This window comes from Jaculus jaculus, chromosome 1, assembly GCF_020740685.1.
Source record: "Jaculus jaculus isolate mJacJac1 chromosome 1, mJacJac1.mat.Y.cur, whole genome shotgun sequence".
NCBI classification, from domain to species: domain Eukaryota; kingdom Metazoa; phylum Chordata; class Mammalia; order Rodentia; family Dipodidae; genus Jaculus; species Jaculus jaculus.
In genome coordinates, this window is record NC_059102.1 from 208,998,807 (window position 1) to 209,022,204 (window position 23,398).

The following is a 23,398-nucleotide window of genomic DNA, read 5'->3' on the forward strand; positions in this document are numbered from 1 at the left end:
TGATACACTCATTCTCATTCTCTCCCTCCTTGCGAATAAATAAAATTGTAAAGGTAGAGATGGGAATGTAAGAATTTTCATAGGTCTAAAATATTTTATGTTTTATTTCAAATATGATGAAAAATATATCCATTACTTTTTGGTAAATGGTAGCAATTGTTAGTTTGGTTTCTAGCAACCTCATTAATATTAAGTTAGCTCTGTCATGTTTATTTAGAGATGTTTGAATAAACTTAAAGTCTTTAGTTTTAATCTCTTAATGATGACAAGCATGTTAGCTAAGATATGTTTAAAAGCATGAGATTCCATGGCAGACTGACACTTTAGCCTGCATCATTTGTCCTCTGCTCATTCACCCTCCTGTCTTCTTTTCCTTCTATAAAAATATTTTTGTTTATTGATTTGCAACACAAAGATACAGAGAGTAGCAGAGGTTTCTAAGTGAACACCAGTTCCAGAATCTGTAATTGTGCTGACCCCACAGCTATCCTTTGTTTCATGAATGTAGTTGTATGACTGTGGGAATTGTACATGGAGTTTTGTTTCTGGGATGATGGGTGGTATGGATATAGGGACAAGCAGGTAAACTGTGGCACTGTCCCTTCATAACAACATTGCTTCAGTGGTAAAGGATGGACTTTCTTAGGTCAGCCATTCATATGTTGTGCCAGGTGGATTGAAAAGATGAATATGTATATAGTATTACTGCAGTATACTATTATTAAAATCTAGATGGAAACAAGTGAACATTCTGGGGTTAAGTTAAGGAAAGCTTATTAAAGTAAGAACTAAACAAGGTATATACTGCTCTGACAACTTTTTTCAACTATATTTTTATTTATTTTATTTGCAAGGAGAAAGAAAATGGGGGAGAGAATTGGCATGCCAAAGCCTCTTGCCACGGCAAGTGAACTCCAGATGCATGTGCTTTGTGTGGGTACTGGGGAATCGAACCCAGACTGTCAGGCTTTGCAAGCAAGGACCTTAGCTGATGAACCATCTCTTCGTCCTTCTAATAGATTCTTTGCAAATCTAAACTACACAGATTAAAAGTAAATGACAGGATATGGGGTGCAGTGTGGTTGTATAGCATTAACCTACCATATTCAAGGCTTCTATCCCCATCACTAAAATAGTTTTAAAAGTGATACAGAGAGAGCCGGGCATGGTGGCACGTGCCTTTAATCCCAGCACTCGGGAGGCAGAGGTAGGTGGATCACTGTGAGTTCAATGCCATCCTGAGAATGCATAGTGAGTTCCAGGTCAGCCTGGACTAGAGTGAGACCATACCTCAAAAAATTTTTTTAAAAAAGTGACATAGAGAGAAAGTATGTGTTACACATAAAATAGAGAGCATTAGTAAATAAATACATCTTCTAGTTCAGTAAGAATAGAATACCCTGATAGGAAAAAAGGCAATAAAATGAGGTCAAGTTTTCTGCAGAATATTTTGACAATGTGAACCAAAACCTTTGTGTAAAAATGCATGACCTTTGATACAGTACATAAGATATTACTGGAAAGAAATAATTGGAAAATATAGAAAGATATTTATAAAAGGATGATGGTGTTGGTGCTGTTTATAATTTCCTAGAAATAAAGGATTCAAGTATCTCTATATAGAATATTATGCAGCTGTTAAAAATGAGATAATGTGCTTGTTGATGTAGCCTCATGTGTGTGTGCATGTGCAGACTTCTGGGAAGAGATTGAAGCTGATTAGTCTTCATACTTTTGTGCACCTTCAAATTACTTTAATAGGATACATTTATAATCAAAATGTAAAACAAAGCTGTTAAAGTGAAAGTTAATTGAACAGATAACTGTTTCGGCATAATACCTAAGAATCATTTTCTGTTGATAGGATTAGTAAATACATGACAAATATGACTGAGATAGCTTTTTTAGGACAGCATTCCATCAAAATCAAGTGCTTTTTTTTTTACATATACCTACCATAGTAATACTAGCCAAAGTTACTAGGTTAACGTAGGTCTTATGGTGAAATCTCCTAATGTGAGCAGTCTGCCTCTAGAAACCAAATTAGTTGGGTCCACAAGGCATTGCTTCACATTTAGGTGATGAATGGCTCTGAGCTGGAAACACAGTTGGATAAATTAGAGCTAAGTACATGAGTACTAGTGCAGTCATATCCTAATTCATGTTTGTCTCAAAATGACATTGCCTTTCCTCTAGGTAAAGCAACAACAACAACAATGATGCCTTCTCTTTTTCTATAGGTCTTTTATCTTTTGGAGTAAAAGAGTCTGCTTGGGTGAATAAGTTCTTCACAGCTATTAATATCCTGGTTCTTCTCTTTGTCATGGTTGCGGGTTTTGTGAAAGGCAATGTGGAAAACTGGAAGATCAGTGAGGAATTTCTCAAAAATATATCAGCAAGTGCCAGGTACAATATATAGCTATCTCTCTCTCTGTCTCTCTCTCTCTCTCTCTCTCTCTCTCTCTCTCTCTCTCTCACACACACACACACACACACACACACACACACACACACAAAGCTTGGGAAATGTTGTTTGGTCTTTTCAGTTGTTTTCTTAGCGAATTGTGAAGAGTTTCATTTGTCTTACTTTCTATTTCATGAGCTGAAAAATAGATTGTTCTAGGAAAAATGAATAGGAAATTTCTTGTGTTGTCATAGACCCTAGCTCATATGTGGAGTGTCTGCTGTCATATCTTACCTGCTTCTGGCTTTCAGTCAGCACAGATAGGTGGTGCACACTTGTACTTCCAGCACTCAGGAGGCTGAGGCAAGAGATTTGACATGAGTACGTGACTAGCCTGAACTACATTGCAAGTTCCAGACTAACTTGTCTCAAATACACACACACAAGCACACTTTATTTTTTATTTTTTTATTATTATTATTTTGGTTTTTCAAGGTATGGTCTCACTTTAGCTCAGGCTGAGCTGGAATTCACCATGTAGTCTCAGAGTGGCCTTGAACTCACAGTGATTCTCCTAACTCTGCCTCCCAGATGCTGGGATTAAAGGCACATGCCAGTACACCTGGAAAATTTTTATTTTTAAATGTGGTCCAGTTAGCATTGGTTACTGATAAGCCTGTAGGTGGGTGTCAGTGGCCAGTCTTTTTAGGGTGTAGCTTGAGATGCATTTCAAGGAATGCAGGTTTCTATGAAAATGTCTTTGAATGTGTTTGTTCTCTTCCTTAGAGAGCCACCTTCTGAAAATGGAACAAGCATCTATGGGGCTGGTGGCTTCATGCCCTACGGCTTTGCAGGAACCTTGGCTGGTGCTGCAACTTGCTTTTATGCCTTTGTGGGCTTTGATTGCATTGCAACAACTGGTAAGAACAGTGTCTCAACAGTAGGTCAAAGCAGAAGGTTCCACTGCTCTGGGTAACTGAAAAGGGTCAAGGAATCAGGGTGAGACTTGGAGTAGCACAACCACTAGTTACCGACCCATCTGAGACACCTGCTTTGTATGATATGAAAGACTTGGTGAAACTTTCTGAGCTTTTGTTTCTTTCCTGGTATAACTGGGAGAGCACCTATGATAACACATCTGAGAGGTACTTTGCAGATACCTGCTGTCAAGTACTGGATCATCGGTTAAAGGCACTTGCTTAGAAAGCCTAATTGCCCGGGTTCAATTCCCCAGTGTATATGTAAAGCCAGATGCACAAAGTGGTGCATGCATTTGGAGTTTGTTTCCAGTGTTGAGAGGCCCTAGTGTGTCTATTATTTCTTCACACACACTCTGTGTGTGTGTGTGTGTGTGTGTGTGTGTATGTATGTGTGTGTATGTGTGTGTGTGTGTGTGTGTGTGTATCCTCACTCTCTCTGCTTGCAAATAAATAGGTAAATAAATAAATATATTTAAAAAATAAATGCAATCACAATTATTACCCTTTGATCTGGAAGTCCTGTCACTTTCCAGGTAACCATCTTTTGACTAAAGAGTCAAACAAAATATTGCACCAATTCAGCTGTCATTGTGTCCTGAATGACAGAGGACTTGTTCCAGAATCACTCTTTCAGTGCTTTCTCTGGATTCTTACCATCACATTGCCCTATAACTGACTTTGTTTGGCTTCAAGTGTCAGTATTCTATGATGGATATTCAAGATTTCTTAAACAAAAACTTGAGTTCTATATAAATAGATGGAAGAAGTTTACTTGAAGCCTTTCTGTTTAGCAGCCTACTGAATGCTAAGACAGTCGTTTTCTCTCACCATGTGTTGACTCCCTAGTGGATGACGATCCCTTAGGAGTACTCATAGGTCTTGTTTCCCCCTGCAAGTTGACATGCATGACTTCTCCTTCTCTTTGCCCCTTGGGACTAGGATTTTTATGTTAATAGCAGAGTACTTTTAAAAAGAGAAAGGAAAGTTCATGTATGACAGAGAGATCAAGCTAAGAAAAGCAGAATGGACAAAAAGAGGGTGGAGTTACCATAGGAGGAGGGCTGCTCCACTTTGAGTTCTTAACCTGTTGACAAGTTACTAACCTTCACATCTTTTCTTTCTATTTCCTCAGGTGAAGAAGTCCGGAATCCCCAGAAAGCTATTCCTATTGGAATAGTGACTTCCTTACTCGTGTGCTTTATGGCCTATTTTGGGGTTTCTGCAGCTTTGACACTAATGATGCCATACTATCGCCTCGATGAGAAGAGTCCCCTTCCTGTAGCCTTTGAGTATGTCGGATGGGGCCCTGCCAAATACGTTGTTGCAGCAGGTTCCCTGTGTGCGCTGTCAACAAGGTACACTACCTGCCTTTGGGACTGGGGCTGTTTGGCTTTCTGCTATGTGTAGTTAGCAACATTTGTTTTTGTGGGATGTGGGCATAGCTCAGTAGTAGAACACTAGCATTGGGTAGGCCCTGGTTTTGATCCTTATATCTGCCACATCAAGATTGGTTAGGATACTTTTCAAATATCCTAACATGAGCACCATGTTACTCACTGAATAGTTTGCCCAGAATCGCTGTATAAAAATCTTGAATGATAAAAACCTTTCCCTTACAACGTCAGTTTTTCAAGATAATGTTGCTCCAAGCTGCGATAGAAAAGACAGCAGACTTGGCACACACAAAAGTATCAGTCATGCGTGTTTCATAAACCCTTGGGGTGATTCTGTGGCTTGGGTTTTATTTGTGCTGCTCCAGCCAGTGGAATTGTATACAGACATCACAATTTCTACTGTCCTTTATAAAGTAATATTGTGTTTGTAAACAGACACCATAGGCTGTGTCAGTTTAAAATATAAACAAGAAACACTTAAAAACTATTTCCAGTGAAGTTGTTCAAGAACCAGAATTTACCATTCTCAAATAATGCTAGAAATTCTTTTTGTGAAAAAGATATTTGATCTCAGATCTTCATATTATCAGTAGTGGCTTATTTTAACATGTTACCACTAATATGTTTAGATAACATATGGTTAAGTCTGAAAACTAGAAAAAGAAATCTTTTAATATAATTCGTCAGTTTTATTTTCTAGCCAAGGTACTATTAAGTGGGTTTAGAAATTACCTCTTCGGATTTCTTAACAATCTGCTCTTGCTGTGGTTTGGTTTTTAGAAATTCAAGTAGTTTCAAGTGTAAAATGTAAAGACACTGTGCCTGCCTCCTCAGTCTAGAGAGGTGATTAGGACTCCCCCTCTGGCAAACCTCAACTCAGCTTTACTAAAAGATAAACAAAGGACAAGGGCTTGCTGTGTAGACTTTTTGGCCTGTTTCTCACTCTTCCGCCCAGACTGGCTTCACATTCATAGCAGTCCTGCCTCAGTCTCTTGAGTACTGAGATTACAGGTATGGCCTACCATGATCAGATTCCCCCCACGCCACCAAAAAAAAAAAAAAAAAAAGGAGATTTTTAAAACAATATTTTACTTTTTTTCTTAAATGGTTATTTTTTCACAATTAAGTCATGTGGGATGGTATAACCAATAAAAACTAGTCATTGAAATTATCTTAAGAAAAATTGTGTGCTAAATCTCACTAACTTTTAATCATGGTAACTGCTATATGTTAAATCTATAGTAAGTTAATTTTTTATTGTTTCCTTACATATTTTTTGTTCGTTACATATATCAAACATCAAGCTATGTGATATTGCTTTATGATATGATAATATAAAAATACATAATTATCAAATGAATAAGGTGACTTATTAGGATATTAATTACATTTATTTAGGATTTTTTCTGAGTTATTAACTCTTAATATGTTTTGATTCAGCAACAATCATGGGTACACACAAATGGCTTAGAATACTGGTTTTGGCTGTATAATTTTGCTGGGCAGATATCTGAATTAGAATCATGAGCCCCGTGCTCACTGTCAGCAGAGCTTTCTTAATGCCCAATCACAGTGCCTTTTAAAATAATGCGAATCCATAATTGCAGCTGTCATGCTGAGTTCTATACAATTACTTTGTTTCAATTCTGGTGTAATCTTGCATGAATGTGTTTGCCATACTGCATGTCTTTGCTTTCTACTCAGTCTTCTTGGATCCATTTTCCCAATGCCTCGTGTAATCTATGCTATGGCGGAGGATGGGTTGCTTTTCAAATGTCTAGCTCAAATCAATTCCAAAACGAAGACACCAGTAATTGCTACTTTGTCATCGGGTGCAGTGGCAGGTGAGAGAGAGTTGACTTTTATTAAGAAAAGGGGGATCTTTTCATCAAGAACACTGGAAAATATGAAAAGTTAGGTGCTTTTTCTATTTTGATTGATATGATGTTCAGGAACTCTTTCATGACTTTGCTACTTTGATTTTTTTTTTTTTATTCTAACATTAGTGTGTGTGATCTTTACCTATGTATAGAGCTTTGCAGAATAATACGGAACTCACATGTGGATTATGAATTTTTCTGTTCTAGTCTTCTGGGTTCTATGTTTCCCTTGCCCCGCATTCTGTTTGCCATGGCCCGGGATGGCTTACTGTTTAGATTTCTTGCCAGAGTGAGTAAGAGGCAGTCACCCGTTGCTGCCACACTGACTGCAGGGTTCATTTCTGGTAAGCTTTACACACACAGGCTTCTCCATCATTGGATTAGAACATGTTGTGTGCATGCATGGACTTGAGAAAGGGTCAGCATGCTGTGCATGTAAGTTAACAAAATCATGGATAAATTAGTGTGTGGGTATTGGGATTAACATCTGAGAATTATGCCGCTGGTGGGATACTGAAATTCATTCTTTACTGATCATTTGAGATTTTCTGTTATTTCATTATTTTAACCATTTGGGCTTCTAACAAATAAATGAACAGAGTTATAATGATCCTCTATATATCAAGTATCTCTTTTCTGATCAATTAATGAGTATATAATATATTTTAATACAGCAAAATTTAATTCATAATTATTTAATTTTGAAAGTTCTAATTGTACAACAATAATTATAGAACATTTGAAAAGCTAACCTTTACCCACTCTTAATCAAGAATGAGAATTGACAAAGATATCTGAGGTTGGCCATTGTATTCATTGTGCCTACTTATAGGGGTATCCTTGCATTCTCTCAAGCCCTGTTAGGAACCTAGTTACCTTTCAACAGTTTGGACATTTAAGTTACACTTATAAAATCCACACTGCTTATATTTTGACATATTATAATATCCATGTAAATTGCCTTTGGCAAGATTCTTTCTTCATGCAAAAATTTCCATAAGTGGAGAGAATGACCATAAAGGTAACTGTATAGGAGCAAGAGAAAGCCTTTAGCAAGCTTTATAGACACATAAAGTGATATGATAGTGATAGTAGATATTCAAATCAAGATGCTAATTTCATCGAAGCTTTAAAGTGCCAGGAACTAGGGTAGAAAATGCAAATGCTTTGTTATATATTGAGTATACTTATTTTCCAGAATTTAGGATAGAGAATGCTAATATTTTATTATATATTAAGCAGACTTATTTTTCTATGTTAGAAAGTATTGGCTAAGCAGTTTCACCTTGCAAACATTTTCTAATACATCTGACACTTGAGACATATGTTGGAAGGTCAAATCACTTATTTTCTCAGACTCAATTTATGTTCCCATAAAATGAAGGTTTTGTTACATGGCTTAAAACTCATTTTATTATTAAACAAAATATTAGAATGGTAAAGATAATTCAGACCATAAATATTTTTGAAAAAGGATTACATATTTTATTTAATCCCTAAAACTTTTACGTTTCCTGGTTAAAAATATCATGGTCAGTAATAGTTCTATTTAGAATTTTAAGAATAATTTAACATTTTTCATTCAGGAAGAATGCAATTTATCTACATAAAGCATTGAAATTAATATTTAAATTAAGATAATTTATGGTGTTTAATGCTCTAAAATATTATATTTTATTATTTTATATTCTCACTCACACCTAACTTTATCTGCTTTAAATTTGATCACAGGCTTATATGAGTCATTAGTACTTGACTATTTGTAATTCTTATAAAACAACTAAAATTTTGATAATATACTACATAAGTATAATAGTAGTAAAGTGTTTTCAAAGTGAGATATGCAGTACATGGAAAAATTGTACACTATAGAAGCCTTATGGCTGGTTAGTCAAGAAAGCTCAGCCCTCTCCCCAGTCATGTGGCTTTATTAAGCTGTTCTGTGATAAGACATAGGTAATAGAAGTAGTTCAAACCATGGAGACTATTGTGTTATAAATTCAAGTTAATATTAAAGTACTCTTTTTACATTTCCCATTATTTGGATTATATATGCAAGACCAAGTTTAAGTCCGAAATATAATTTCATTGAAAATTACTATAATATCTATTCTGTAAAGTTTACCTAAGTTTTTGAGTCAGTTATAATTCAATAGAGATCAAAATGAAAATGATTATGTAGTTTCCATAAAGAAATCTTTTTTATTTATGAGTTTGCCAGTATTTTCTAGTACTATTTCTCTTCAACAACAAAGGACAATGTTGTGTCATATAATACTGCTTCTCTGTCAGGTTTAAGAAATAGTATAAGTACTACACGCTAACTGACTGTGATAAAGTTTATGTTGCTAAAGAGCTGAGGACTATGAGATCTTATTAGTTTGTATGACCTAGAGAGCATGTTATGATGTCATCCATGCTATGACTTAGAAGCAGAAAAGTGTAAGTGATCCCTGATTTGAAAGTGATTGACTATAAATGTCATCAGAGACCTTTGGCTTTATCTTTCTTTTTCTTTCTTTCCCAATAGCTGTGATGGCCTTCCTTTTTGACCTGAAGGCACTTGTGGACATGATGTCCATTGGCACCCTCATGGCCTACTCTCTGGTTGCAGCCTGTGTGCTCATCCTCAGGTGAGCTCGGTGTATGCCAGGTGGGATGCAGGGAACTAATAAGGAAGAGTTAGCAGTCTCACCACAGTGGGAGGCCATGACCATTAGACACACCATACCAAGAATAGGTAAACTTGGCCTTTAGCAAAGAATCAAATGCAATTTGACAGTTACCCACAGGTGGATCTCAATCTCTGTGAAAGGCACTTTTTAATGATGCATCAAGACTCTTAAAAATACTGTATTTTTTGTCTCGGTAATTCAGTGCTAAGATTTTATTCTAAAGATTTAATCAAAGAGGTATGGATAAATAGATGTAAAGGGTATTCATGGAAAAGGCAAATTTACAAGACATTAGAAAATGTAGTTAACCTAAATAACAACAAGAGAATGAGTAGATAAGTGAAGGTACATTTATTCAGTAGGTTCTTCTATGGCAAATAAAATTATATCTCATTGTATAAACATATATTTTAGTTTCAAGATACATAGTTATGCATGCTATGTAATGAGCTATAAATTAATATTAAGAAATGGTAATTGTGTATATTCACATATATGTGAGATGAAATTGTATTAAAATGTCAACAGTGGTTCATGACAGTAGGTAAGAGTGAGGGTGCTGTGGTAGTTTTAATTTCCCTCTGTACTCCTGTGCATTTTTCTCAGTAAGCATATCTCTATACATAGAGGGGAAATGCTTTTTTCTTAAACAAGCAAAGGCTGCTCAGAAGAGATCACAATGGAGATTCTAGGACAGATGCTAGGAGTTGAAGCAGGCTTATATGCTGATATAAGCTGCAGAGGGAAGGAGTGAAATAGCAAAGGACAGCTGAATGGGGTGGGGTTAGGGAGACAACAGAATGGCCAAATGCACTTCTCTAGGTTAAGCTGGAGGAATCAGACTGGAAATAGAAATCTGAAGAAAATACAGCCAAAAGACAGACTGTTCTAATACCTTTGAGTGCCAGCCTGAAGAGACTATAATTCTATAGCTGATATTTAACCAGTTCTTGTACTTTTTATGAAATGCATTTCCTTTGCATATAGATGGTTTCAGAAATAATCCTGTTATCACAGTTGCCCCATTTTAAATCTTAGAACTTTTCCCCCATCTATGATATAGTTTTCTAATTAAGTGGTAATGGGAGGCAATTCAGAGTTGCTGCAGATATTTTATTGATAAAGCTTGTACCTGGCTCAGCAGACTGTGGGTTTGGAGTCAGAAAGTGTCGCATGACTGTGCACAGTCTAATAAAGACACTGATATTTGTTTGGGATAGGTACCAGCCTGGCTTATGCTATGAACAACCCAAATACATTTCTGAGAAAGAAAGTCTGGGATCAGGTGCCAATACAACTTCGAAAAGTGAGTCCCAAGTCACCATGTTGCAAGGACAGGGCTTTAGTCTACGAATGCTCTTCAGCCCCTCAGCACTGCCTACACAGCAGACAGCATCTCTCGTCAGCTTCCTGGTAGGATTCTTGGGTAAGTCTTTACTGAAAATATTGGAAAGGCCCAGCAGATATAAGTAGTTGGAGCCAGTATGTCATGAAGACCAAGGATTCATATTGCTCTGGCATATGTTAGCAGCCAGTTCAAGTTCATTACTAGTTTGAGATAATCTTTACACTATGTAGGCAGATTTATCATATTCTCATAATTGAGGAAGAAAAAAATTCCTACAGTAAGAATGGCAGAAGTACAAAGCAGCACATTTCATTAGCTGACAGGTTGTTCTTTGTGCGAAAGAACCAGACCACATACACACCTGCCAGTAACATCACTGGAACCCAATAGGACTGGGAGGCCGTATAGGAAATCTGTGTTCACTCTCAGTTGCCTATTCATCTGTGTTAGTTATATGTTGCCATGGTAAAATGCCCTGACAGAATCAATGTAAGGAAGGAAAGGCTTATTTTAGCTCACAGTTTCAAGACACGGTCCCTCATGGTGGGGAGGCATGGTGGCAGGCACATGAAGCAGTGTCACACTGCATCTGCAGTCAGGAAGCGGAGTGATGAATGCTGGGGCTCAGCTCACCTTCTCCTTTTTATTTTATTTTATTTTTCCTGGTTTTTAAAGGTAGGGTCTCACTCCAGCCCAGGCTGACCTGGAATTCACTATGGAGTCTCAGGGTGGCCTCGAACTCACGGCAATCCTCCTACCTCTGCCTCCCAAGTGCTGGGATTAAAGGCATGCGCCACCACGCCCGGCTACCTTCTCCTTTTTATATATGCCAAGACTCCAGTCCATGGAATGGCACTACCCTCAAGTAGTGTGGGTCTGCCCACCTCAGTTAATCTAGAAACTTCCCTCATCATCAAGCCCAGGAGCTTATTTCCATTGTGGTTCTAAATCCCATCAAGTTGATGAAACAAGCCATCACATCAGTGATATGTCCAGTGACATTTACTGAGCATCCTAGGTGTGCTGGGAAGTCTTGTGGGTACTGGGGAATTGAGACTGATGGTTCTTGCTCTTGAGAATTTCACAGTAGAATATTGGTGGCAGACTAGGCAAGAGCAGTTCTGGGTGAGAGCAAATAGGTGGGGCCTCTATGGCAGACTTGATGATCAAAAGCAGCACAATGACATTGGATGAAAGATGGAGAAAAGAAGCAGGTTCTATGACATTACTTGTATACAGTTGCAAATTGTCTTTATGACAGTTAAAATTGACAAGCTTGCCATTTCTCATCTGAACAAAGGGAGCTGTCCAGCACAGCAATCCCATCGGTCCATAGGGTACGGTCAGACAATAGCAAGTGAGGACACTGCACATGGCCAGACAGAGTGTTGTTTGGTTTTTTTTTTTTAATCAATGAAATGAGCCAGCTTTTGTCACAAACAAAAAGAAGAAAGGACAGAGTAAGGCTTAATATTTAGCAAAGTAGATAAATAATTGATGCACTAGAACAGGACAGTAGAACTGAGGAACTTGGCTAAGTGTGCACTGACTCTGCCCTCTGTCCTGACCACCTGTATAGCATTTCTCATCTTGGGCCTGAGTATTCTGACCACATATGGAGTCCAGGCTATTTCCAGGCTGGAAGTGTGGAGCCTGGCCCTTCTCTTCCTGTGTCTTTTCCTCTGCATTGCCGTGGTTCTCACCATTTGGAGGCAACCACAGAATCAGCAGAAAGTAGCCTTCATGGTATGTGAAATAAAGATTAGAAATCCTAATAATATGTTCACTCTATATGTTTTATGTGTTATTTTTTTGTATGTGGTGTCCATATGTTTATGCATGCTCATATACATGTGGGTACATATGTTTGTAGGTGTGTGCATGTACATGCAGGTGGAGACTAGAGGCCAAGGACAGGTGTCTTCTTTTTTCTTAAGATTTTATTTTTATTTATTTATTTATTAGAGACAGAGAGAGGGAGAGAAAGAGGGAGTGAGAATAGGCACACCAGGTTCTCTGCAAACAAACTCCAGGATGCGTGCGCCACCATGTGCATGTGGCTTACATGGGACCTGGAGAATCAAACTGGGGTCCTTAGGCTTCGCAGGCATGAACCTTAACTGCTAAGCCATCTCTCCAGCCCAGAGATCTTCTTTTTAATCACTTCGCACCTTGTTTGTGTGTATGTGTTTGTGTATACATGTTCTTGTGTGTAGATGCTACCTGTGAAGGCATATGCATAGGTGGAGGTCAGAGGACAACTCTTAGGCCAGTCCTCAGCTTTCCACCTTATTTTCTGAGGCAGTATTTTTCTCACTCTCTTTGAATCTTGCTTTATGTTGAGATTTTGCTCTCCTGTTGTTCTTTGCTGTATTGATTATAAGTTTCTGGAAAGTTCTCCTATCTTTACCTCTTATCTCACCATCAGCATGCTGGAATTACCAAATCCCACCACACTTTCTGGCTTTTTGCATGAGTATAGGGAAGATGGTACTCAGGTGTCAATCGCGGTGTCTATTGAGCCATATCCCCAGCCCTCCAGCTTACTTGAACCTGGAACTCACCAGTTTGACTAAACTAGCTAACAGTGAGAGCCAGGACTCTTTCTGTCTCCACCTACCTGTGCTGAAATTATGGTCATACACTGTTGCACCCAGATTTTATATGGATACTGATATCTGAATGTAGGTTTTCATGCTTGCTCAGCAAGCACTTTACTGACTGTATCATCTCTCCAGCTCTCTGTGTTCTTTTCATAAAATTTCATTTAATGTGAACAAAGCCAAACAATGAAGTTTCACAATTCTTTGACATGCTCCTTTTTGTCACAGTATTCTTTCTATTCTGGCTGTCTTACTGTTCTTCTCAAAAACTTAAATGTATTCCTATCACAGTATTTTATATATAATGCTAAATAAATTTTGTGCTAGACAACCTATATATCAGAAAAATAACTCAATAGCACCAAAAAATCAAAATAAAGTAAGTAGAGACAGAGAGAGTAAGAAAAGAAGAAAGAAATACAATTTGAATGTTTTATTTTTAGACATTCAAAGACCTCCCATGAGGATTTCTTTCCACCAAGAGCTTCCTCTGCAAGTTAAATTATACAGTCCCATTGGACCTGGGAGCAGGCTTGGGTATGAGCATTGCTTCCTGGAGGGTTCCTCAAGGATGGCATGTGTATCTAGAGTTCCAGAGGCATCCCGGGCTCTGGACCCCGAGCTGTGATCTCCAGGGCCTGTTGTGTCTTAGTGTTGATCTATGGTGTTATAACTTCTGATAACCTCCTGTTGTTTTGAGCTTTAGCAAGCAATCTGAGCTGATTCAGTAGTTTCTAGAAGAATAGTATATCTTCAGGTTTTCTTTTTAAATAAAAATATACGCTTACTGACACTGTGTGACTATATGTCAAATATTAATGGCTACTGTCTTGAAGTTATTTGGAGAATAAGCTTTCACAGTATGACTATACTTAAAAGGACATTTCTTCCGTAGGTCCCACTCCTACCCTTTCTGCCAGCCTTCAGCATTCTAGTGAACATTTACCTCATGGTTCAGTTAAGTGCAGACACTTGGGTCCGATTCAGCATCTGGATGGCACTTGGTAGGTTTTATGATGCCCTAACCATCTGAACTTTGGCTTGCTTTCTCATTCCATGAGCTGTGATTAGAGAAGGAAATTTTCTCCTCCTTTCTGGAAATAAAGTATCTGTTTAGTGTCCTCCTATCCCAATTCATAGAACTTCTGAATGTTTAATTTTTGAGATAACTTTTATTCTTTTTGTTTTTCAATGCTAGGGACTCAGGAATCAACCCAGGACCTCATACATGCTAGGCCAGCCCTCCATCACTGGACCACACCTGAGTCCCTCAGATGCCATTTTTAATTTAAATCTCTGAGTCATCTGGGATGAGATCATATAGGATCTATTTTTACCAGCTTATGGATGAAAAAGATGAAGCCTTGAAAAAGTCATTTCATATCAACCTAAAATTCTCCCCCAGTTTTCTAAAATAAAACTAAAGCATAGGAAAATACCTATTTATAACTAATTATCTTATGAAGATACTTAAAATATTGTGTCCTCTCCCCACAGTTTGCATGAGTATTAATTAACATCTGTTTTGTACATAGTCCTTTGGCCTCCCCTGGTGACAGTGCTCTGTAGAAGACATGTCCCTATCCCCATGGTGAACACAGAACATGCCTTCAAAACTGCCTGACCACAACTCTGGTGACCCACTGCTTGTACTTAGGATGTAATGTGAACCTTTACCCCACATATCATTTTATCTAAAGTTACTGCATCGAGCTTTTGAAAATATAATTATTAGTCTTTTCCATGTAAATGTTTTCTTAAAAAAACCCTTTTTGAGTGACAAGTACATTCAATAAAGTTTGGGTGTAGAAAGCAAAAAGGTACTTTCTACCTGGAAAGCATTTAGAAAGGAGACCTGTGCAGATCCTGTATTTGAATTTCATCTCTCTAGAGATGAAAGACAGAAAGAGAAAGGGAAAAACTTACTAAATTCTGCATTCAATTTTTCCACATTCAAATGCTTGTTTCCTGACACACTAACACATTGAATTTTTTTTTCTCTCTTGCAAAAGGTTTCCTGATTTACTTTGCTTATGGCATTAGACACAGCCTGGAGGGTAACCCCAGGGATGAGGAAGACGATGAAGATACTTACTCAGAGCACACTAGTGCAGCAACAGAAGAAAAATCTGCCATGCAAGCAAATGACCACCATCAACGAAACCTCAGTTTACCTTTCATATTCCATGAAAAGACAAGTGAATGCTGATATGTGAAGACCACAGCTGTCCCACAGTCTTACCACACATAACCTGCATTAAGTAAACTATGACAGGATGTTATCATCATACTAGGTTGTCAAGGATTTGCTACATACATAGTTCACCCTAATTTATACTTCTTCCAGATAGTATCTCTTCATATGGTGAATTATGTGCCTAGGGAAATTGCCCAAACACTCTCTTCAGTAATGAGTATCCACAAAATAGTGTGTGTGTGTGTGTGTGTGTGTGTGTGTGTGTGTGTACGTACATGTCTGGGGACGTGAATGTTAAAAGTCGGTGTTTTATTAGCATTAGCTGATGTTATCCCAGCATTTTAATTGGTGTCATATACTTTAAATACTAAAATAGAAGCAAGAATACTGAGTAAAGAAGTATTCTGTGTATCCCCTGTGTAGCTGGGGAAATAGTGACTGCTTTTTCTTGTTGGGTTTTAATAATGCCAATTTAGACTTGCTAAAAATACAGTCACCCACATTGATGTCTTTCATTGGTTAAGGACAAGAGAAAAGGAAGAGAAATGAGCCTTTTGTGCAAATTATAAGTGACAGCAGTAGCACGCATTTTTTCCTCCCACATGGTCAGAGAGTTTGCTGAACCTTTAGCCAGTTGGGATCATTAGTTTCCTCTGTACAACACAGAATAGAGTGGTATTCTGTGTCGCCAGAGGGCATCCCTACTTTAAGAGTCATGGTCCTTAAATATGACACCTCCACCTGCTTGAATGATGTGCCCTGGCAATCCAGTCAGGGTCACAGGAGAGAAACTTTGAAAGTAAGAGAGTAGAGATAGCCCCTGTGGCCCCAAAGTGTCCTTGATGAGGCTGTGTTTGAAGATCAGAGAATTGGACTTATGCTTGTATAGACACCAGAATTCCTTATTTTCAAAAGTCACTTACACCGGTAGAACCTTGTAGATCACACAACTGATAGAATGACTTTTACTTTATTTTCCATTACTTAATATCCAGTCACAGTTTGGCATTTTTCACTTCATCAAGCACAGAATTCACTCCTTTGTTTCTGTTATTTTGTCTGATCCTGGAGGTGAGGAGATGCAGTAGCAAATTCTATCTTTACAGTAAATGAAAGAAAAGAGAGGGATACAAGAAAACCTTTCCCTATTCAAATATTAAAGGAAATTTGGCTCAATTTAAGGAGTATAGATATAATTTGCTTTTGATGTTTCTTTTAGAAATGTTGAGGGATGACCACCCCTCATCATTTAGTACTTCTTACTTCATTTGCTTTTAAATGACCACAATAAGCCTATTAACACAAGCTCCAGTATTCTATACAACTCATCAATGAGTGTGCATTTATTTATATTAGGAACATGATTATTTCAAGCTAAACAAGTAACCAGGTTGAATTAACGATACATAAACACAGCAACCATCTATATGATTAAATGTAAGATTCTATTTGTATATATTTTACTTTATAGGATTCTCTGATAGTGGATTATATATATTCAGTCTGTTGTATTCCTCATGAATTATTATTATTATTATTATTATTATTTATCAAGGTAGGGTCTCACTCTATCCTAGGCTGACTTGGAACTAACTCTACAGTCCCAGGCTAGCTTTGAACTCACAGTGATTCTCCTACCTCTGCCTCCCAAGTGTTGGAATTAGGGATGTGTAACACCACATCCAGCTCAATGAATTAATTTTTGTGTAAATAATTAAATGGCTTTTTAGATGGAGCTAGTGTCTAGAAACAGGGGAGGAACTGCCAGGATATCATGGGCATGCATACAGGATAGTAAGCATGCTGGCTGACCTGCGAAATCCACAGGCAGGGAAAGCATTTGCTTTCTCACAGTTCTAAGAAATCAGTTGTCTCTGTGATGCATTAAGAAGCAGGTTGCGCTTGTTTTCGAGTAAGCAGAAGCTTATTGTGACAAGCAGGTAAAGAGCCTGGATTTCTGGCTGCTACTGTTGTATCCCTAGCACAGAGCTCACTGCTGACATTCCACAGTTCCCAGGGTACACATGGTGAAATCTGAAGACCAGAGTGCTCTTTGAAACCTCATGCTTTATTCACTAGGAGGAGTTGGCTAAGCAGAGAGTAAGCCATTTTCAGAAGAACTGTGGGTATGATCAGAAATACCTTTTGTTACAGCAGAACCCTGAGAATTCACTGCATTCTCCAATCAGTGTAGAATAAGCCCTTTACAAGGGAAATATGAGCGGTTTTATACATGAATATTTAAGTGTTTTACTATAACATTATCAGATTTGTCTAGGGGATAGACAGCTTAAAAAAAAAGGTACTATGCCCACTATGTTCAATTAGGAGGAGAATTTAGTTAAAATTATTTTTTACATTGAAACATTTGCAAGCACAAATGTGTATGAAGAGGTGATTTGTCAGTTACCAGGTGTTTGTTTTTTTTTTCCCCTGTGAAGACTCATATAGATGTGCATGTGTATATGTGTGTAACATTTGTAAGCATATTTACATATGTATGTGACTGTATATTATGTGTGTGGGGGGGTATTGTTATTTCAGTTGTCAATGTATAAGTAAGCTGGGTTTATGCTGGGCTTTGGGTATGATATTGTTACATGAATAAAAAAGCCCAACTGACGTGAAATAAAACTAATATTTTATATTGATATTTAGGTTTTAAACTATTTTAAAATATACAATTTTATATGTACGTTTTCTATAGATAGATTCTTTAAGAAATATTTATCGTGTTCTGTTATGAAATCACTAAACTCAGTGCATTGTAACAGGTGCTTTGTAATCTGAGGCATAGGGTATATCAGGATGCTCTTTTCTGACACAGCCCTTCTGAGGTGTGCTTGCCAGGGAAAGCCTGAACTTCCAGCTCTTCGCCACATCTCTGTTCCTACATTTGATTCTCTTTGAGTAAAAGGTTGTTTTCACCTTTTTAAGATTTCAAAAATGTTTTATGTATATTTGACTAGAAATTGAACTACATAAGTCCTCTCCAGAATTTTCTTAAATATATGTAGATTACTTTAATTGTGATTGAATAAGCAACTTATATTACTAATTTTAACACTAGAAATTATGCTGCCAACATTTTCAGGGAGAACTTCTTATAATGGCTCCTTAGTTTTATACTGTTAACAAAAGAGAATTTGTGAATTACCATTTGAAGGTAATGCCAGCCATGCATTTTAGAAAGTAGCTGTGTAAATGCACATTTTAAAACCCTTTATGAGAAAAACTTATTAGAACATTTGATATCTACTAAAAATATTTTAATTTCATTTTCTTGAGTGATACAACATCAAGAAAGCTGAACAAAACTGTGTTTAATTATGTCTATATGGACATATAAACTTTATTATCAGCCACCACTGAGAAAATACCAGTTTCTGAATCATCTTGCCTTGAAGACTAAGAATGCATCTTTAAATTTTTATGGCTAAAGGATTTTAAAAACTTTTTTATTTTAGACATTGCACATTTTTTCCTAGACCCTGGGTATTTGAGAGTAGTTGTTTAAAAAATAATCTAATAAAACACTTTGAACTATGTTTTTGCCAAATTGTTTTCTACATTTCTTTGAATACTTAGCTCAGGACAAATATAGGCAAGTAATTGCCCTTCAGCACTAAAGATGGAGAGGGAGCAATTGAGCTTTCCCTTCTTTCTTCAATCAGGGCACTGGGACGGGGTGTATTGCAAATACATTTTTTGTGCCCACATAAAATTTGGTGTATTCCAAGAGGGTGAACCAGATGAAAGTGTCCCAAAATTCTGGCATTTACTTCCTTGCAGTGTTGCTCATAATTTCTCCTGTTAGGCTTCCAGTGGTAGTCTCCAAGTTCAGTTTCCACAGGACTTTTAGAGATTGGACTTAGAGTGTTATCATTGATTCGTAAAATTCACATAGTTTCTAAGGGGAGGGTTAGTAGGATGAGAAAAATTAGCTATCCTTTTTACTCATGCCAAAATAGTGCCTTCTCTATACATTTTCTACTTTAGAAAGTTCTCCAATGTCCTTATGGTGTCAAAGGGTGAAATGCTAAAATTAGTATAGTAAACCAAGCCAGCAAAGGTCATGTTTAGTCACATAATTTTGAAATAAGGTAAATGGAGTTTGTTGCTTAGCTAAGATTTTTTTCCTTGTATAATTATATTTAGCTTTCTGGTTTCTGGATTTTGAGAGGCCTGGTGTTTCTATAGTAGTTGCTGGTTAAGATGGTGGTTTTTATAGCACTCATTGTTTCTATGTATACACACAGTTTAGTTTTACTGATTTCAAGTGTGTTCTGTTATGACACAACCCAGTTGTAACATTGCTCACAGGAAACACTGTTCCTGGTTGATACTTACCATGGCTGGAGCCACTGCCACCATCTGTGGACTTTAAAGAACCTTCTTTGACCACTGACAGTTCCATGAAGAACACAGCCAAGACTCCAGGGCCAGAAAGTCTGCAGTGTGAGCATCTGTAACTACCGCTGGGATGTTAGGGTAGGATATGAAGTTGGGAAAAAGAACTTCTAATGAGAGGAAGGTCATCTCAAGTCCTTAATGTCAGTTCCAAATGTCACATGAGAAATTCTGTGACTGGTGGAGGGAGTGGCCGCTGCTTGGAACCAGTGTGGTGGGGCCTGGCCTATATCACTTCCTATAGGTGCACAGCCTCACAGTGGAAGTGCATGGCCAAGACCCGAGCCTTTTGTTGCCAATGGGGGTAAGGAGCTCTGTACCCCCATCTAGTTGATAAGCCCTTTATTTTTCATGTCCACTCAGTTGTTTTATTTTTTCATTTGTTTTTATTGTATGTAATAGAAATTAATAAGACCCAAACCATAAATTCTCTGTTTATAAAAACCAAGAAGTACACTTGTAAGTACATGTGCAAATGTAAAGTTTTGTTGACCAGATGGTAGTTTTGATGTTTTTAATGATAATCAGTGTTCTTTTTACATATAGAGTTGGATTCTTTTTTAGAATTTATAATAAAAGCTATTCCTCCTTTAAGTATTTCAAGATGTGCTTTCTAATGGAACCATGTATTTTTAAGTAAAGTTTAATATGACTCATAATAATTTAGTATGTCTGTGTATCACACAAACCAAAAGCACACATTTCATACTTACCTAATTTAAACACTTTTTAAAAGCTTCAAAACAGATTTATTATACCAACCTGGCACCCTACTGTCATGACTGACTCACAGGTCCTGTGAGATAAAAGAGATGTTTTCACACAGCTTCAGTCCTCAGGGCACATAGCACAGCTGTTTCAGAAACATGCCACCCCAGGATCATGCCCTCTACCACTTCCGTAGCTATTTTCTTGGCCAGCCACTTTGATGTTGCTCTTATCTGAAAGAAGCTCCTGGTATCCATCCCACAAATCACACTATGAATTGGCCTTTCCATGCCTGTGAGAAAACCAGTTTAAAGGAGGAAACATTTGTTAGGCTCATGGCTTCAGAGGTTTCAGTCTATGATCACATAGCTGTTTCTGGGCCTGTAGTGGGACATTGCATTGTGGAAGAGGGAAGACTGTTCAGGGCAGCCAGGAAGCCAAGAGAAAGGGCAAGAGTGTCAGGAACAAGGCATGTCCTTCAAAAACATACCTCTCTGATCCATTCCTCCAACCAGACTCCACCTAATAGCCCATCAAGCTATTAACATCAATGCATTATTCCACTGTGAAGTTATTGTCCTTGTAACCAATCACATCTCAATAATGCTACTAGTTAGGAACCAAGCCTTCAACACATAGGACATTTTACATCCAAACAATAGTAGTCTGTGGTAATTATGGCTAGTTATGTAATAGTCTAGCCATTCTAACTAGGTTGAGTTGAAATCTCAAAGAGGTTTTAATTTGCATTTTCCTAGAGGCTAAGGATGTTGAACATTTTAAAATATTTTTGAGTGCTGGACAGATTGGTCAGTGGCTAAAGGCGTTTCCTTGCAAAGTAGGATGGCCTTGGTTTGATTTTTCCAGTTCCCATATAAAGCCAGATGCATAAAATGGCACATGTGTCTGGAGTTCATCTACAGTGGCAAGAGGCCCTGGCACACCCATAATCACTCTCTCACTCTCTCACACTCTGCCTCCTCTCTGCCTCTCTGTCTAAACTAAAAACATTTTTTAAAATGAAATAAAATATTTGTTAATCGTTTCTTTTCTGAGAATTCTGTTTAGTTTCATGCCCTGTGTTTTGAATTTTTTTGTTGGTGTTTTGTTTTCTTAGTGTTTTGTTTTGTGAATTCTTTGTTTCTAGATATTAATCCAACCAATTTATGTGTACAGATGGAAATTGTTTTCTCTCGTTCTATAAACTGTTCCTTGACTCAGTTTTGTTGCTGTACAATAGTTCTTTTAGTAACATGATATTGAATTTGTTGATTGTTTGCATTATTTTCTCAAATACTGTGGTCTTATTCAAAGAATTCTTCCCTACATTTGTATCTTTAAGTGTTCTCCCTACTTTTCCCTCTAGCCATTTCAGAGTTTCAGGTTTTATGTTGAGGTCTTTGATCCATTTTGAGTTGATTTTTGTGCAGAGTGAGCAAAAAGGGTCTAGTTTGTTTCTTTTTTTTATTTATTAGTTTTGTACTCAGTGAATACAGTCAAGTTGGTACCATTGTTAGACTCCTCCATGTCCTACCCCCTCCCCCTGGCCCTTCCTTGTTGAGGTATATGGGTCATGCATTCTGGAGTTAGCCCACAGTTATGGGTAGGAGGAAATGCTTATCATGACCCAACGTGTGGCTCTGACATTCTTTCTGCCCCCTCTTCCACAAAATTTCCCTGAGCCATGTTCATTTTGGGTCTGCTTCAGTGATAAGGTGTTGGGAGCCTCTGTGTTGCTGGATATCTGATATAGTAGGAGTTGATTGTTCTCTGTGTCGATCTCCTTCACCCTTGTGCTGGTACCAGGTTCACAAAGAAAGCAGCACTCTTGTTTGTTTCACCAATTATTCTTAGTTTCAGCTGGGGCCCTTTTGAGGTATGATGGGGTGGTTCTCTCCTTAGGATCTGTGTCTATGTGAAAAAGAGAAGCAGATTCTCCAAAGGAGAGTAAAGTTAGCACCAGATAAATGGGGTAACCCTTATTTTTTTATAGAAAATTTAACAGGTGTAGGCCCTCTTGTAGCCCACAGTTAGTGGTAGCTTGATAATGTAGAGTGGACTCATGTTTGGATATGAGTCTGACATTTTTTCCAGCTCCAGCTATGGGTCCCATTCCACTGAGCAGATCAGTTAGCCAAATCAAGAGTAGTTGGTTTCCCACCATGGCTGTGTGCCACTATTGCACTTGTGTGAGCATCATGACAGGTTATTTGCTCTTAAGTAGGTTAGACCATGAGTTGCTTGGACAGATATTGGTCATTTTCCCCCATTTGCCCATGTAGCACCTTCTGGCACTAGACACTGTGACTGTCTGGGGACTGACTCTCTTCCAGCTTTCAGCCATGTCACTCCATGTTATGTGTCAACCGCATATGGTGTCTTCAGCAGTAGGGTCTTACCACTAACCTTTGGTGGGTCATCACAGATATCCAGTTTCCCCAGCATCACATACCATGATCTTGCAGACTAGGTCATTTATGTTATGTGGTCATTCACATTTAGTTTTTAAGAACTTGTTAAAATTTTAGCTGTTTTTCTTGTTGCTGCTTTTACATAGCATATTAGTTACTTAATTTGTTGCTTTAATCAAGACAGTGCACAGACACAACTTAAGGGAATAAAGGTTTGTTTTGCTTCATAGTGCCAAAGAGTTCAGTCTATCATGGTGGGGAAGACATAGGGGAGTGGCCCTATGGTGGCAGTAATTAGTGGCGGGATTTCTCAAATCACAACTAGACCAGGAGGCAGAGAGTGGGAATAGAATCAGGGCTAAGCTATAACTGTCAACGGTCCTCCTCC

At 37.8% G+C, this 23,398-nt stretch overlaps 1 protein-coding gene across 2 annotated transcripts in view; it reads left to right on the forward strand.

Annotated features, from left to right (window-relative positions):
- Positions 1–20,485, forward strand: part of Slc7a2 (solute carrier family 7 member 2) — an 85,082-nt gene extending 64,597 nt beyond the window's left edge. For both annotated transcript variants that reach the window (XM_045151433.1, XM_045151430.1), the window contains exons 4-12: positions 2,241–2,406; positions 3,191–3,324; positions 4,517–4,739; positions 6,483–6,622; positions 9,189–9,291; positions 10,554–10,759; positions 12,261–12,427; positions 14,180–14,288; positions 15,297–20,485. In XM_045151433.1, coding sequence (XP_045007368.1) covers positions 2,241–2,406; positions 3,191–3,324; positions 4,517–4,739; positions 6,483–6,622; positions 9,189–9,291; positions 10,554–10,759; positions 12,261–12,427; positions 14,180–14,288; positions 15,297–15,493 — 1,445 coding nt within the window. In that variant the 3' untranslated portion in view covers positions 15,494–20,485. The remainder of the gene's footprint in view (positions 1–2,240; positions 2,407–3,190; positions 3,325–4,516; positions 4,740–6,482; positions 6,623–9,188; positions 9,292–10,553; positions 10,760–12,260; positions 12,428–14,179; positions 14,289–15,296) is intronic.
- Positions 20,486–23,398: the final 2,913 nt, after the last annotated feature.